This window comes from Setaria viridis, chromosome 2 (genome assembly GCF_005286985.2).
Source record: "Setaria viridis chromosome 2, Setaria_viridis_v4.0, whole genome shotgun sequence".
Classification (NCBI taxonomy): Eukaryota; Viridiplantae; Streptophyta; class Magnoliopsida; order Poales; family Poaceae; genus Setaria; species Setaria viridis.
In genome coordinates, this window is record NC_048264.2 from 36,390,314 (window position 1) to 36,406,182 (window position 15,869).

The 15,869-nt window shown below is 45.0% G+C and overlaps 3 protein-coding genes across 3 annotated transcripts; 1 reads left to right on the plus strand and 2 right to left on the minus strand.

The window, feature by feature from the left end:
• Window positions 1-1,808: 1,808 nt before the first annotated feature.
• Window positions 1,809-5,313, plus strand: LOC117842964 (hydroxymethylglutaryl-CoA synthase). Its single transcript, XM_034723503.2, has 12 exons — window positions 1,809-2,092; window positions 2,578-2,684; window positions 2,853-2,985; window positions 3,155-3,298; window positions 3,394-3,552; window positions 3,630-3,703; window positions 3,802-3,877; window positions 3,995-4,050; window positions 4,248-4,335; window positions 4,412-4,552; window positions 4,632-4,781; window positions 4,889-5,313. Exons 1-12 carry the CDS (start codon window positions 2,027-2,029, stop codon window positions 5,105-5,107), a joined length of 1,413 nt encoding a protein of 470 aa, XP_034579394.1. The 5' UTR covers window positions 1,809-2,026; the 3' UTR covers window positions 5,108-5,313.
• A 998-nt stretch (window positions 5,314-6,311) lies between these two features.
• Window positions 6,312-10,209, minus strand: LOC117842965 (ATPase GET3A). The gene is made up of 7 exons (XM_034723504.2): window positions 9,814-10,209; window positions 8,746-8,867; window positions 8,348-8,498; window positions 7,787-7,897; window positions 7,163-7,301; window positions 6,815-6,930; window positions 6,312-6,737 (listed from the first exon to the last, which is right to left on the minus strand). The coding sequence occupies exons 1-7, from the start codon at window positions 10,087-10,089 to the stop codon at window positions 6,561-6,563; spliced, it is 1,092 nt and encodes a 363-aa protein (XP_034579395.1). The 5' UTR covers window positions 10,090-10,209; the 3' UTR covers window positions 6,312-6,560.
• Window positions 10,210-11,160: 951 nt separating this feature from the next.
• LOC117842962 (SPX domain-containing membrane protein OsI_32082) lies at window positions 11,161-15,843 on the minus strand. The gene is made up of 9 exons (XM_034723499.2): window positions 14,474-15,843; window positions 14,201-14,273; window positions 13,865-13,985; window positions 13,462-13,773; window positions 13,268-13,375; window positions 12,717-13,171; window positions 12,291-12,604; window positions 12,035-12,177; window positions 11,161-11,932 (listed from the first exon to the last, which is right to left on the minus strand). Exons 2-9 carry the CDS (start codon window positions 14,251-14,253, stop codon window positions 11,363-11,365), a joined length of 2,076 nt encoding a protein of 691 aa, XP_034579390.1. The 5' UTR covers window positions 14,254-14,273; window positions 14,474-15,843; the 3' UTR covers window positions 11,161-11,362.
• Window positions 15,844-15,869: the final 26 nt, after the last annotated feature.

A 15,869-nucleotide genomic window follows, 5' to 3' on the forward strand; every position in this document is an offset into this window, starting at 1 on the left:
CTTCAAAAGGAATCCGGGTGACACCACACTCCATCAGGGTGGCGCAGACGCGCAGTGGTGGCGTTGCAGCTCGTCGGCACGGGAGCAGAGCAGCGGGGCGTCGTGGTGGTGGAGCAGCAGGGCGGCGAGGCGGAGGTGGGAGCGGAGCAGCAGCAGCCGCGCAGTCGATGGGTGAAACAAGAATCAAAGGCGGTGGTCCGAATTGCGCGGGACATGTTGAAGCTCTACCGGCTGAATCGCCTGAAACCGGATTCGTGGCATGAAGTTGCCGGGTACTCTGCTTCTCATCCGTTTCCCTTTCTCTGGTCTAATCGAATTCGTGCCATTAATCCATTATAGTTTCCACAGTTGGCGATCGATCTTAGCTGGGCATGCCGTTTAACAAATGTAGTAGGAGGCTGGAACAGCATTCATGAATCCAATTAACCCTTCTACCAGTATTTTAGTAATCGTGTGCATGCCGTTCTAATTTTGTTTGCTACTCTGCAGGAGGTTGGAGCATACGAAGAAGAGCCAGAGCTGGACGGGTGGGCCCACCCCGAAACGCACGGCCGAGGCCGACGTGTGCAGGATCAAGTACAACTCACTCGTTCACTACTGCAAACGGCGATCGCAGCAGATACACGCCAACGCCTACGAGTTCGCCGAAGTGGGTGATCCGATCGACACCGTCGCGGGGGACGAGGAGCTGCTGGATGCGGCGGCCGCCGACGGCGAGAACCTCAACCTGCAGGGTCCGCTCGCCGCCGCCGAGGCTGTGGGCCCGGTCCTGCCGGTAGCCGGGGGCCCTTCGGCCGCCCCGCCGGAGAGAGGGGGCCCCTCGTCGCCGGCGCCGTGGTCATCTACCGAGACGAACCTGCTGATCATCTTGTTTCCAGAGGCTACGAGGGAATCCAGCGGCAAGCCGTGGAAGCTGCTCGCCGCCAAGCTGTCGAGGGTGAGCTCCGTGAACAGGAGGACCTCGAAGGATTGCAAGAGGAGAAGAAATTGACGAAGCATATGCACCAGCAGACGGAAAAGGACAGTCAGTTCTTTTCGGCTCTCGAGGCTATGCAGATCATCGTCGGCGACAGATCTTTTGAATCAGTAGCTTGTGGTACTTACTGAATTGCGATCTAGTATTGTACTGAACATCTGAATCAGTGAGGAATATGACAGCACAAGGGCAATATTCTGAAAACAATGGACCTATTCGGCTGGACTTGTAAGCCGGTTGAAAAGCTGAAACAGCTGATTTATTGTGAGAGAAAAACACTGTTCGATGGCTGATAAGCCGGCTGAATAAGCTGAAGCGAACAGACCCAATGTCTTGAAAAGCTACTCACATTCAGCATAACATTCGAAACCGTCCAATGTGGCTCGCAGTCGCAGGCTACCATCACGCCTTGGTCGTGCACGAACGAACAGCACGTCAAAGAAAGAGGAGAATGCCGGCCGCGAGGAGCGCCTAGCGTCACTCGGCTGCTAACGCGCGCGCGCGCGCGCGCGACGATCGCGGACCGGTGCCGCTGACCGGGCCAGAGAGGCCCAGAGCCCAGACGGCCAAGGTCTTAGCAGCCAGCCCACGGCCCACGCGGCGCCCCCGGCCGTCCGATCCCGCCAGATCGCATCATCCCTCCATCCAGCTGGCCCCTGGCGCCGGCGGGCCCCGCGGCCACGCCTCGAGACGTTTGTCGTGTCCGGAGCCCTCACGTGCCGTGCCGGAATCTCCCAGCGATCGATCCAACACATATGCCACCGAGCAGTAGAGCCGCGCGTGACGCCGAGGAAATCCTCCAGAAATATAAAGCCGTGCAGATCCAGCAGTGATCCCCCCCCACCCGTCCTCCTCCCGTCCCCCCACCCCGACGCGCAGCCAGCCACTCGGCCAGAACCGTGCGGAGTTCACGAAGACAGAGCCCTCCTCCGCGACCACCAGCCACAGGAGAGCCCCACGCGTCGACGCGCTCCGTCTGTGTGGAGCGCACGAGCGCCGGCCGGCGGCTAGGGAGCGAGGGGATCGAGGCGGCTCGGCCGAGTGGAGGAGATGGACCGCAAGGATGTCGGAATCCTCGCCATGGACATCTACTTCCCGCCCAGCTGCGTGCAGCAGGTGAAATTCTTTCCCCCGACTCTGATGCTGTTTCCGTCGCCGCGGCCTGCGGGCGGGGCGAGTCTGATGCGGTGGTGGCACCTTTGATCCGCGGCTCCGAGGCCTTCCAGCATTGCGGGTGTGGGGATGATGGGGGTTTTGTAGTGAAGGATTGGGTTTTTGTAGGAATTGACGGGGGTCTTTAGTTCTCGCCAATTGCTGTCGAAGCTTAAACCTCTCGTGGTTGCAGTGCAATGCTGCTGCTTGGTTTGGTCAGAGGATGGGGGTCAAATCAGTAGTTAGAACTGCAACTGTTAGGATTGTTTGGAATCGAATCTGTGGAACTCCAGACAACCTGGAGAGGTTGCTCTCGGAAGATCCATGTAGAAACGGGAAAGGGATGTAAGTTTAAGGAGATAGGAGAATACCCGGGTAGATGGGTGTTTAGCAGGAATTGGGCATCATGTTCTGATCCAGCAGCCTCATAGATGGTACCTTTAATGCAGGAAGCGCTCGAGGCCCATGACGGCGCGAGCAAAGGGAAGTACACCATTGGTCTTGGGCAAGATTGCATGGCCTTTTGCAGTGAGGTGGAGGACGTAATCTCGATGAGGTATGTTTTTTTCTAAAATTATTCTTAGCCTCAAATACTGACTATTGGTATGGTGTCACATATTTCTACGTCACAGCGATTCAGTACTCTTTGTCGTATGCGGTTTCTATCTTAGATATAGGTTACCGTTTGTGATTTGAATCTCAGGAAAGAGCTATTTGCTTGCAGCTTGACGGTTGTCAATTCCCTCCTGAAAAAGTACAAGGTTGACCCGAAGCTTATCGGTCGCTTGGAGGTTGGAAGCGAGACGGTTATAGACAAAAGTAAATCCATCAAAACTTGGCTGATGCAAATTTTCGAGGTCTGTTCACCCAACTCTGTAAAATCACCAAAGTTGCATCCACATATATATAGAAATACTGAATTCATATGCTCAGCAACATCTTTCTAATAAGAATGTGCTCAAGTGCTCTTATTCATTTGTTTTCCTGAAAAGTTAATTTTTGTCGGCTTCTATTCCCAAAATGCAGGAAAGTGGTAATACTGACATTGAAGGAGTTGACTCCAGCAATGCTTGTTATGGTGGAACAGCGGCCCTATTGAATTGCGTGAATTGGGTCGAAAGTAACTCCTGGGATGGACGATATGGTCTTGTCGTTTGCACAGACAGCGCGGTTTGTAATCCAACCTTTCCCTTTAAGCATGCCTGCTGTGATCAGTTGTTCCTTTCGGTTTCTGATTTTGCCATCTTGTGCTACTGTGGTTTCAGGTTTACGCGGAAGGACCAGCTCGCCCAACTGGGGGTGCTGCTGCTATTGCTATGCTCATTGGTCCTAATGCTCCTATTTCATTTGAGAGCAAATATAGAGCTTCTCACATGGCTCATGTTTATGATTTCTACAAGCCTGATCTTGCAAGTGAATACCCGGTTAGTTTTTTTTTTGGATCCCTAAACCATCTAATTGCAAGTGGCAGCATTTCCTTATAACAGCAGATTCATTGCAGGTGGTTGATGGTAAACTATCCCAAACATGCTACTTGATGGCCCTAGACTCATGCTACAGACAGTTCTGCAACAAGTGAGCTGCAGCAACTTTGTTCCTTCCCTTTTAATGTCAACCAGATTTTTGTTCACTGAACTAGGTTTCTTCTGACCCACTGTAATCTCTGAATCTAGGTATGAGAAGATTGTGGGGAAACAATTCTCAATTTCTGATGCAGAATATTTTGTGTTCCATTCTCCTTACAACAAGGTAAGATGCAAATAACTGAGGGTTTAATGAAGATAAATAATTGCTCCAAAAGTTTCCCCATTTTTTGCCTTTTTTTGTCTTTTAAGATTTCCTAATTCTCATCTACCTCTGTTACAGCTTGTGCAGAAGAGTTTTGCTCGGCTTTGCTATAATGACTTCATGCGCAACTGCAGGTTTGCATTCTTTTATTGAGCTTTGTCCCCTTCCTGAGAAAAGTTGAGTTCCACTTTAAGATTCTTCTTAGGCCAAACAGTATGTAGGAATCAGTTCTGGTGAATTTTCAAATTTCACATGCAGGTTACTCTTGTAGTTTGACACTAAGTCCAAGATGATTTTCATGAACTGGATCGTTTTTATACTTTATTGCCAGCTCTATTGATGATGATGCTAAAGAGAAGCTCCAGCCGTTTTCAAATCTGACTGGTGAAGAGAGCTACCAGAGTCGCGACTTGGAAAAGGTATTTTATCATTACATGCAGAAATTCAGTCATGTGAGAAATTTAGGATCTGATGGTTTTTATGCCAAATTTCCAGGCCTCACAACAAGTCGCAAAGCACTTGTATGACATCAAAGTTCAGCCATCGACTCTGCTTCCAAAACAAATTGGCAACATGTATACTGCATCCCTCTATGCAGCGTTGGCATCTGTGCTATATAACAAGCATGATAGTCTGGTATGCCCGGTATCTTTAATTCTTTATTGTATAGTTTTGTAATCTTGAATGCTGATATTGGCTACTTCTTTTATTATAGGATGGACAAAGAATTGTGATGTTCTCTTACGGCAGTGGCTTGACATCCACTATGTTTTCGTTGAGGCTAAACAATGGCCAGCATCCGTTCAGTTTATCAAACATTGCTTCCGTGCTTGGTGTTACAGAGAAGCTTCAGTCAAGACATGAGGTAAGTCCTTCCATTCATGCTTGTCGCTCACTGCTTATAGACAACTGCACCTTCGGTATTTATTTTGACACTATGTTCGTGTATTTTCTCCTACCTCCTGCAAACAGACATTGCCTGAAAAGTTCATTGAGACGCTGAAGCTGATGGAGCATAGGTACGGCGCAAAGGATTTCGAGACTAACAAGGACACGAGCCTGCTGCCGCCCGGCACGTTTTACCTCACCCATGTCGACTCCATGTACCGGAGGTTCTATGACCAGAAGCCTGTAGAGGAAACAGCCGGTGGCAAAGCCAAGTGCTGCAACGGCTTCGCAAATGGCCACTAGTGACGTGCTGTGGACTCCCTATGTCGCCTGCCTTGTTGCTCATCGACTCATCGTGCTTTGTACTCTAATATGCTTATGCTTAGAATTCCAAGCCTAGCGTGTTTCTGAAATAATTTATTATCTGCAGCTGTTCTCCTAGATCAGCTAGTTTTTGTATTTTATTTATCTGACTAGTGAAATCAGTCTTGACATTCTTGTTTCTTTTAGTTCGTTGTTTTTTCGTTCGCCGGTCAGGCTTCTTGTAAGTTAGGCTGGGAAAATTACAGCCTGATGCTTCAGGTGCTTCAGCGCAATGCTTGCTGACGAAAACGTGGCTGTGCCGTGCGAGCCTCGGGAGCTTCAGGGGCTGACGACATTGTGGCTCAAGTTTACAGTTCAGCAGGGTTCACTAGTCAAAATCAAACAGAAGAGGACAACCCAAGATGCAAATTGCTACTACTCCCTCCGTTCCAATATTTGGAATTATAGGTCGTTTTTAGCTTTTTCCAAATTGAATTATAGGTTGTTTTTAGCTTTTTTTAGTTCATAGATATTATTATGCATCTAGATATAGTGTATGTCTAGGTGCATAATAATTTAAGTCTAAAAAAATCGATCTACAATTGGAACGGAGGGAGTAATACACTATTTCCAAAAACCATGGTGTCGAGAAACTTAGTTCAGAAACCAAAGTTAGGGGGTGTTTGGATCCAGGGACTAAAGTTTAGTCCAGTATTAAATATAGGTTAATTATAAAATTAATTGCATAAATGAAGGCTAATTCGTGAGCTGAATCTAACCATGTGGAGCTACAGTAAATATGTGTTGATCACGGATTAATTAGGCTTAATAGATTCATCTCGCAAATTAATCACGACTTATGCAATTAGTTTTATAATTAATTCACATTTAGTCCTTCTAAATGCAATTAGTTATGCAATTAGTTATAGATATCCAACTAGTCCTTCTAACGAGTATCATCCAGCTGTAGTACCGCTGTAAGCAATACCGCACAGTTTAACAAAGCTACAAGTTGCTAAGAGTACAAGTTTTGTTGTACCCAACCTAGTTTTTCGAAAACATAGTAATTCTCCAAAACTCAAAAGGCAAACTCTGTATTATGCATTGAGTAAAACCAGCACCAGCCAAATTTAGAGTTTATTGGAAAATAACATCCCTTGATCAAACAGTATCAGGTGAATGAATTCTGGAACTGATCCTCAGATGCCTGAATAACCGGCGAAAAGAATGTTTATATATCTCGTGCTAATCATACACTTCTCTGCCGATAGCTATTACAGATCTATTTTTTGAAAACAAGCTATTACAAATCTAAACATTTCATTTGAGGAAACATGAAACTGAAATCAACAAGTGTGTGTAATGACACGAAAAATTTGAGCGTCTCTCTAATTCTGTTTTCTTCATAGCTTCTGTCAGGTTTTACACACCTTGACTTGTGAAAAAGAAAGGATCACGCTGACTGCTTCCCTTTCCTAACCCTATCTAATTCGGACTCAGCTTCTTGCAGTGCAGATTTCAGTATCGATATTCTCTGTTCCAGCTCCTCGACAGTGCCCCTTTTTATAGCAGACTTGTATGGTGTAAGGAAGTGCCGGGAAAAGTTTTGCAGAGCTTGAACACCACAAACCTGGAAAATACATATTCAAGCACTGACAAACATTATAGGCAGGAACAAGCGACACTGTGGTCTACCGGATTACTTACCTCTTCTGAAAGTAAGGGCAGCTTGGTGATGTTGAAGTCATCATATAACATATGGAACTGATCAATGTATTTCTGTTGCATTTTTACCCGCGCTTTTAGCAGTTTTGACTCAACAGCTGCAACCAATGACAATGGATACATTAAAACAACAAAAGGACTGGAAATGTGTTGTTCTGTTTTCAGAAAGTTTCTTTTGAAATACAGAATCTCTAGGTCTTTCAGACAGACTGCCATCTTTGCTTGAAGAATAGGTCCTTACGAAATTCTAAATTAGAAGTAGCATATTTAAATTTCCAACAAAGCTCCAGGCCAGTAAATTTGACAAATAAGGTGATTATTTGTACTTACGTTCCTCATCAAAGATAACTTGGTTGATAATAATATTATGCGAATCAATCTCAAACTTTGCCAATTCTTGCACCAATCTCTCTGTTTCATATAATGAAAGAAATTCAGGGATACAAACACATACGAAAGTTGTCAAGTCCTGAGAAAAAAGGAAAAAGAGGAGTCAGAAGGGGGTATGACATCTTCACAACTAAATGCCTAAATGTGTAAATAATGTTGAGATGAACTGAAAAGAATCAAGAATGATCAAAACAATCCAGTATGTTTAACCAGTAGTGCTCTTGTGTGCTTCAATTGATCTAGTAAATAAGTCGACCAACAGTGGCTTACACAGCAAGCAACTAGTGTTGTGTTTAAAACTGCTCTCTATAGTAACCATACTGACAGAGTTCTGGGCATGTCCTGTGAATCAGTTTCAAACTCATGCCCTTCATTAACAATTTGATCAAAGCTTAAGAGCATCAATGCATTATTATGAATTCCAAATTTCACAACCATGACTTTGCCATGTGTTGGCACTACATCTTTCGCATGTTCCTCATAACTATTGTTTAACATCCCAGACTAAATAGTGCTAGTACATAAATGAACATATATACTTCTATACAAGGTTTGCAGCCTTACCGGATCTTTAAATTGCCTGTTCACTTGCTCAATCACGTCCTTCATGCCCTCGAGTCTCCCAAGCATTGCATCCTCGTTCAGTTCATCACCAAGACCAAACAATCGACTGGCCTGCCAAATGCATCAATGATTGTATTAGCTACTTGCTAGTTTCTGTCTAGGTAGGTTCAAAGAAAAATTTGCACATGTGAAATCTACATCATGTACATATTACCATTTAGCTCGAATGAATAGAAATACTACATCAGCAAGTCATCCTTCTTTTTTTTGGGAGTCCAAAATAAAACTCACCAATAATATCATTTTTACAAAATTGAACCACCAACATCCCTTGGGATGTCAAAGTTCATCTAAGGCTTGGGCCTTCAGATTCTATTGATCAGAACACAGGTTTCCTCTATTTGTTATTTTGTTCTATTGTAGACAGTAAAACTATGGTTAAATTATTGATAAGGTAATATTATTTCCTAGAAAACTAAAGCATTAGCCGAAAAGCATGACATCTAAAACAACTTGTCTACAATTATAGTTTTCAAGTAGCTTGAAATGTATAAAGAATACCTGATTCAACAGACCGCCAAATCTATTTTTCAACTCCATCATTTTCTCAAGACCCTTTTCTAGGGTTGCTGGGAACTGCAGGAGCCGTAAAGTATGCCCGGTAGGAGCAGTATCAAAAACTACAACAGAGTAATCCATTGTTTGGACTAATCTGCAGTAAGGGGGAAAATATCATATTCAAAAAGCTGCTAGAAGCTAAAAAAGTACAAAAGCAGTCCATGGGTTGTTAAAATCACTTTTGTGAATAACAATTAATCTAATTCACTGGATATATCAGAGGGACGTTGAAAATGGTGAAATTAAAAAAAAAGTAGTAACTGAACTACTAAAAGATGGTAATGAATGGAATTGGTCATAGTGCTAAGAATAACAAACATAAGAATTGAGCAAAACCTTACTTTAGCATTTCAGCAAAACTCATAGCTTCATCTACTCCAGGAATCGCATTTGTCAGTTCTGAAAGGAATCCCTCCATTCCTTCATTGGATAAATCATCATTTTCTACCTTTGGATCAATTTCCTGCAAATAAATTGTTAAAATGAGGTTGTTGAGTCAACATTCCAGTTCTACAAAAATGAGATAAGCTATCTTTTCAAATAAAGAGTCAGTCAATGAAAATAGCAGATCAATCTTTTTCTTAAAAACATATGATAAAAAATAAAACCTGGTTTACATTTTTTGTAATTCGTGACAACACTAACAATAACTGTCTACGCATCTTATTGAAAGGTTTTTTTTATCAGTATTATGCTCGAGATGGATGGAAAATAAGGAGTTCTAAAATCTGGTGCCTAGTCATACATGTATCTTTTTTTACTACCCAAATGGGACATGTTTTAAATCAAATTGCAATACAGTGGGTATTCTTTTTTCTCCATAAACCAACCACCTAATTTCTTATTAACCTCTGCTTAGCCTAGACAAGAGAATATTACCAAAGACCAGGTAGTAGTACTTTTCTACAAGTCAGCCCCCTAATCTTCAGCTTCCATCATCAACCCAACAAATAATGAGGAAATCACCACCATATTATCAAGAAGAAGCCTAATGACCATTTGGGAAGGTTAATGAACACGGTCCCATAACTGAAAACAATCCCGTGACCTACATGCCACAAAGTACCAGCACAAAGCCACAAACCCAAGCCAACCCCGAATTGGTAACTTTCCCGTTCGTATAGCCTGGTCTAGGCAAATGTCTAGCTCTTCCATACATAGAAACTTTAAGTGCAATGCGACTTTTTCTCCTCTACCATGCTACCCTACTAACCTCCCCTCCCAAAATTCGGAGAGCTGCTTTCCAATCCAATCACCAGGAAACTCTGCCCGCCCATCCAATCCTCACAAACACCACCGAATTGGGTGGAATCAAGTCAAGTGACTACGTCCCCGCGAGAAGAGTGAATTGGAGACAGTAAGACGGGGGGTGAAAACGGAGGAAATTTTCGCATGTTTTTGGTGCTTACCATGGCGTAGAGGTTGGTGAATCCGCGGACGAGGGTGGGGAATTTGGTGAAGCGCTGCTGGAAGGCGTCGCTCAGGTTGTGCGCGGGGTCGGTGGAGATGACGAGCACGGACTGGCGGACGGAGGCGAGGAGGACGGAGAGGATGGAGCTGCAGGTGGTCTTGCCGACGCCGCCCTTGCCGCCGACGAAGACCCACTTGAGGGTGTCCTGGTCGAGGAGGTTCTGCACCGTGGGCTCCGGCGCGTCGCCGGCGTCCACCACCGCCGCGGACGCCATGCTCCGATCGGTACCCGCGGGGTGATCGGGGGGCAGTGCGATGTGGATGAGATCTGGGAGAGGAGAGGGGGAGGAGGCGGACGGCGGTGGCGCGTTGGCGTGGTGGGGGCAGAGGCAAAGGTGAATTGTCTAGGTGGAAAAATACCTTTCCTCTTCTGGACGTTTTCATCGTTTCACTTTTCACCTCGGGTTTCCTCGGCCTCGGCTATGGTAACATGGTAAGATCTCATTTAAAATTGTTTCCAGGGAACATTCATTGCTGTCACATTTAAATTTGAAGTGCTATTTTGAATTGCCTCCCTATGTTTTTCCATTGCAAGCAAACACTTAGATTTTGATTTTTAATTGTACTCTATACTGATTTATTTATTACATTAAACCCTCTTTGTTGTCCTATATTAGCAAACGTGAAACCACGGAACGTTCCTCGTCGGAGAACACCGATCCAAAAATAATTACATTCCCTATCTTACTGTTACCGCAATGGAAAGAACCCACCCAGAATTACCGTGAGTATTCTTTTTATTATTGCAATCCGGACCAAAGTATTATTATCATGTTTTCCAAACAGAGTAAAGTTATAGGTTGGATTTTTTATGCCTCTTTTTAGTACTATTTTCGTTCTTAAATATATCACATCATTGATTTTTTTTCTTTTTTGACTATTCATCTTTTCAACAAATATTTATGTAGGTAGATAAATCTACAAGTTAATCCTTTAGTACTTTTGATAATAGACATAGTGATAATCATTTTACTTTATTTAACTAATTCATTAAATAGATATTGTTGGTTAAAGTTTAAGCAAAAATTAACAACGTCACATATTTAAGAACGGATGCATACGATTTTAAAATTTATGGTTTAAAAGTATGGTCTTGGTTTCTCTAGGTCTATTTTGAGACCTACTAGTTGAAAAATGTTCTCTTTCTCGAGAACGTGAGACACATCACACATGATCCACTCTAGGCGCCCACGCGTCCAAAAACACGCGACGAGCCAGATTGCTGGCCACTTCCAACACAACCCACCACACTGAAAGTGGCTTTGCTTGTGCGGCACAAACCAACACAAAGTCACAAAGCTTGAAAGGCTGTTTCATCAGGGATCCACCGAACAAATCACCGGAGCTGGTTAAAAAATCACAAACGTGCCACGCTTCTCTCTCAACGCACAACACTGCACGCGCTACCAAAAACACACCCGTGGGCCACCGGAACCAACGTTCCGTCGACGCGGCTCCACGCCATCCACCCGGCAACCGGCAAACCCGCTAGTAGAAGAGCGAGTTGTAGGTGGACATGGTTGCGGCGATGGAGGCGAGGCAGATGAGCAGGGACGGCAGCAGCGTGGCGTTGAGGAGCGCGGCCCGGCCGAGGAGCCCGCCGGCGAGCGTGATGGTGCCGTCCGCCGCCACCCGCGCCAGCGTCCCGGCCTCCGTCGACAGCAGGCCGCCGTTGTACGTCCCCCTCGACAGCCGCGACGACATCACCTGCGACAGCAGCGACAGGTTCACGCCCTCCAGCACCTCCGCCGACACGAACGTCAGCAGCGCCGAGCACACGTACTGCGCCGCCGTGTACGTCCCCGTCACGCGGAAGCTCAGCAGGATCCCCACGAGCAGCACCACCTCCGACGCCAGCAGGATCTGCCTGTCCTCGAACATGTTGCTGATGTAGGTGCCGACGACGGCGTTCACGGGAAGGACGGTGAGCCCCAGGATGGCCAGGAACACGGCGATCGTGCTGGTGTTCCAGCCGAAGTAGTAGCTGGTCACCACGCTCGACTCCGACAGCAGGATCTCCATCGCGTACTTGAGCATGAAGTAGATCAGCAGCTGGACCTGCGACATGCAGGAAACAGTTCTTCCCTCAGTTTTCAGAAACAGCAAAACGAACGTTTGGTGATGAATCAGAGCAATGGCAAGCATGTTCACGCGCCGAACCTTTACTGACGGTGTGAGCAATCTGTAAGCTGAAGCAACTGAAGAAGCTGGCCTAAGAGTAGATCTTTCACCCTGACTATCATTTTCATGTGATGGCAGCAGCTGTTCAGCAAGGCCCTGCTCCACTTCTTGCTCCAAATATCCTGCACTCATGGGAAAATGGTAGTGCTCATGATGAAATGATACCCAATAAATGCACTCATGAAGATTGGGAAAACTCAACATGCACTCAGCTGTTCATTCTGTGAGAGCTTACTTGTGCTAGAGCTGCTGGAGGAACCCTCATGGAAATCTTTCACGTCAGGGTCAAGTGCTGGCTCTCTGAATGAAATCCACAGCCAGATCAGGTACACGAACCACCCAAACGCCATGACCCAGCCAGGCAAGGTGTCCTGGTTGATGGTGAAAACAGACACCTTCACGTTTGTCTGAAGCAGGCCAGCAAATGCAGGACCACATGCCATTCCAAGAGCACTGGCACTGACGAATGCTGCAGAAGCCTGCATTCGGATCCTGGGAGGAACGCAGTCGCTGATGTACCTCCTGTTCACAGCTCTCGCAGATCCAAGCCTGCAAAATCCAGTAAAAATGTTCATCAGATTTCGTCACTCATTGTCTGTGCACCAGTGCACATGCTGACTTCAGGAAAGGATTAGAAATGCTAGAGCTGATCCTTACATACCCGCACAGAAGCCGGCCGACGAGGAGGATCACCAGGGAATTAAGATCGTAGGCCAGAGCGTACATCACATTGCCGAGAAGCAGCACGACGCTGCTGAACAGCAGCGGCCTGAAGTATGACCTATTGGACCACGCGCTGAAGTAGACGGAGGAGAATATCTGCGCCACCGCCATGGACCCGATGATGACGCCGCACACCGTGGCGGCGGCGCCGAGGCTGGTGGCGTAGTCGTCGGCGGTCGGGACGATGATGTAGGTGTTGACCATGTACAGGAAGGTGTTCACCAGGTTCAGCACCAGGGAGATGAAATGGTACTTGTCTTCCTCGATGCGCTCGACCTCTGAACCTGCGGTGTCCTCCTGCGCGATAAGCGCGTGCTGCCCCAAGAACCGCAGGAAGTTCGTCGAGTTCGTCAGCTTGTCAGCTGTAGCCTTTATCAGGTCAATTATCGGGTCCTACAGATAAGATAACACCAGATGAGCATATCACTGTTGTTGAACACATAAGAACTGCACTCACTGAGTGCTGACAATAGGAGCACAAGATCAAACCTTTGGAATGGCCAGTGGATGCTGGTCATAGATATTCAGATAACTCCCTTCACGCTCCTCAAGATCGCCAAGGTTGCGAGACAGTGCTCCAACAACAGCTCCAATACCCTAATAATTCACAGGGCAACATCTGTTCAACACCACAACCTGCATAACACTGAAATCAACATGACAGATATTGGCAAGTAACTCACCACATGCTTGAAAACCTGCTTGAGCTGAGAATAAGGGTGGTTCGATCTGCTACTGACATAGTAATCTGTAAATTTATCACCCAAACGTTCATCGAACTTCTTCAGTATCTTCCGGACCGCATTGGCGTTAATATCAACAAACTTTAGGAGCTTTACAAGATCCAGGCCAACTTCCCTGTAGTCTTCTCTTAGTTCAGATATCTCCTGTAGAAGTAGTAAATCCTGAAGTCTTGCCTTTTTCTTCCCTAAATCTTCAAGCCTTGCTGCAATCAGTCCTTGCTGTTCTATCATGAACAGCACAATCTTTTCAATCTGACAAGGAGAAGTACTCCATCGGATCACCGTAAACGGACATGCAACGTATTTCATACATTAACTGAAATGGCCATTTACGATTATATACCTCATCATCAAGTAACTTTGAGAAGTCCTTCAAAACACGCCTGCGATCACGGTTGCCTTCTTTTGTCTGCTCTGTGTATTCTTTTACTCTGCCCTTCAAGAGCTTGTAGTTGAAGTAGTGCCTAGAACCAAACAAGAAATGAAGTTGGCATCTTTTGTTCGAAAAAAAAGAGCTGACAGCTAAGCAGTTTACAATTAGGGTCATGAAACAACTAGACCACAGACAAAAGAACACCCTTCTGATAAGATCATATCATTTTCTGTGCAAGGAAAGGTCTAATTGTGATCGTACGATTAAAAAATGAAAAAAAAAGATATATGAGGTAAGTTTCCATACTCCTCCCATCCTGGAATTTGATCTGTTGTCAGTTTCTTGGAGAAGTTCACCATTTTTCTTCCTAGTGTATGACCTACATGAAAAAGAAAACCACACGAAGCATCAGGATCAAATTCCTCAAAAAAAACACATCATGATCAAAAGTGAGAGACATGGGCTTATATTACAAAAATCAAATATCATCCATGAACAGAACTACACGATTTTTCAATACATAAGAGGCACAGAAAGAAGAATATCTTGCAAAAACATGGAGAATAAGGAAAGAAGAACCTGGAAACTTGGTGAGTGTTGAAGACTAGGACGGTTGTAAAATGGATGGGCCTTGTGCTAACATCTAACAGGCTTATATAGCTTTGCTTTGGGCGTTGAACTTTATTAGGTTGAATGAGCAGGCTGTTTATCAGGGTTGAACCTATCGCTGCTGGAACAAGAGGAAAAATTAATCTTGATGAACACAGTTGGACATCATTGATTGTTTATCTCAAAAAATAAAAATAAATTGCACATATTCTTTGTTGAAACAAGATGAAGAATTAATCTCGATGTGCACAGTTGGACAATAAAAGATATTTTTTTTCTAGAAATAAAAGGAAATTGTGCATATCCATGTTTGACTTTTGTCCTATTGTTTTATGGAGATCTGTAAGAAATATGGATCTGTAATGCCCAACAGATACGAGCATCATACTATACACGGAATTATGGATGTCTGCTTCAAAGTTGAAAGACCATATGAAAACAAAGAGCAGCCTACAGATCTTAGTAGCTCATTTTCAACTTTATTTCCTTGAAGAACATCAGTGGTATCCGTTCATGTGCATGTTGGGAATAGTAACAACAGCAACTGATTCACTAGTTCTTTAAGGGATTAATTACAGAGCCTCTTCATTGCAGCGAGAGTTAAGTGCCTGCCAAGCCTACTGTGCAATTTCAATAATCAAGAAGCTGTAAAACGAACTGCATGTATGCATCTTTTGTTCTTTGTTTTTTTTGGCAGGAATGTGGAGGACTATGGCTATGTCTCTTATCCTGTTATCCACACACCATATTCCTTTGGAGTTGACTTCAGAAAATTGAGCTTTTTACAAGGAAAACACAAAAGTCAGCGGCTTATTTATTCAGTGCTGTGTGTATTCAGTTGGGAGCAATGCAACACAAGTCATCTGAACACAAAGGGAAAATTGAACACAAATCATGCAAGCAATGCAGCAGCTGCCGGCCAAGATAATAAAACAGAGAAATCCAGATGGACTCCCCGGGTCGGTTGTCCATTCAACGATTACCAGCTGGCTCCCGAAGATTATCCGGTTTTGGCACGAACTGAATATTTTAGCGCGCGGGCGCGCAGCTACTGCCACTAGCCCATTACCTGACAAGAAATTCATTCCAGCAGCTCTGCAATTCCCCAGTTGCTGAAGTCAGAACAGGAAGGTAAGGGACCGGTTCTAGTTAATTTTTTTTAAAAAAGGACCAGTTCTGGAGATAGAAAAAAAAAGATGTTGGGTCTGGATGATGACTGCTTCAGTTGTTCAGAGCGAACAGACCACGCTCCATCTTGTTGCCGTCACCTGAACTCAGAAGCGCTTTATGTTTTTCCATTTCCATCCTCCAAAAGAAAAGGCAAAAAGAAAAAGAAAAGAGGAGGGAGGAGCCGAGGAGGGAAGAA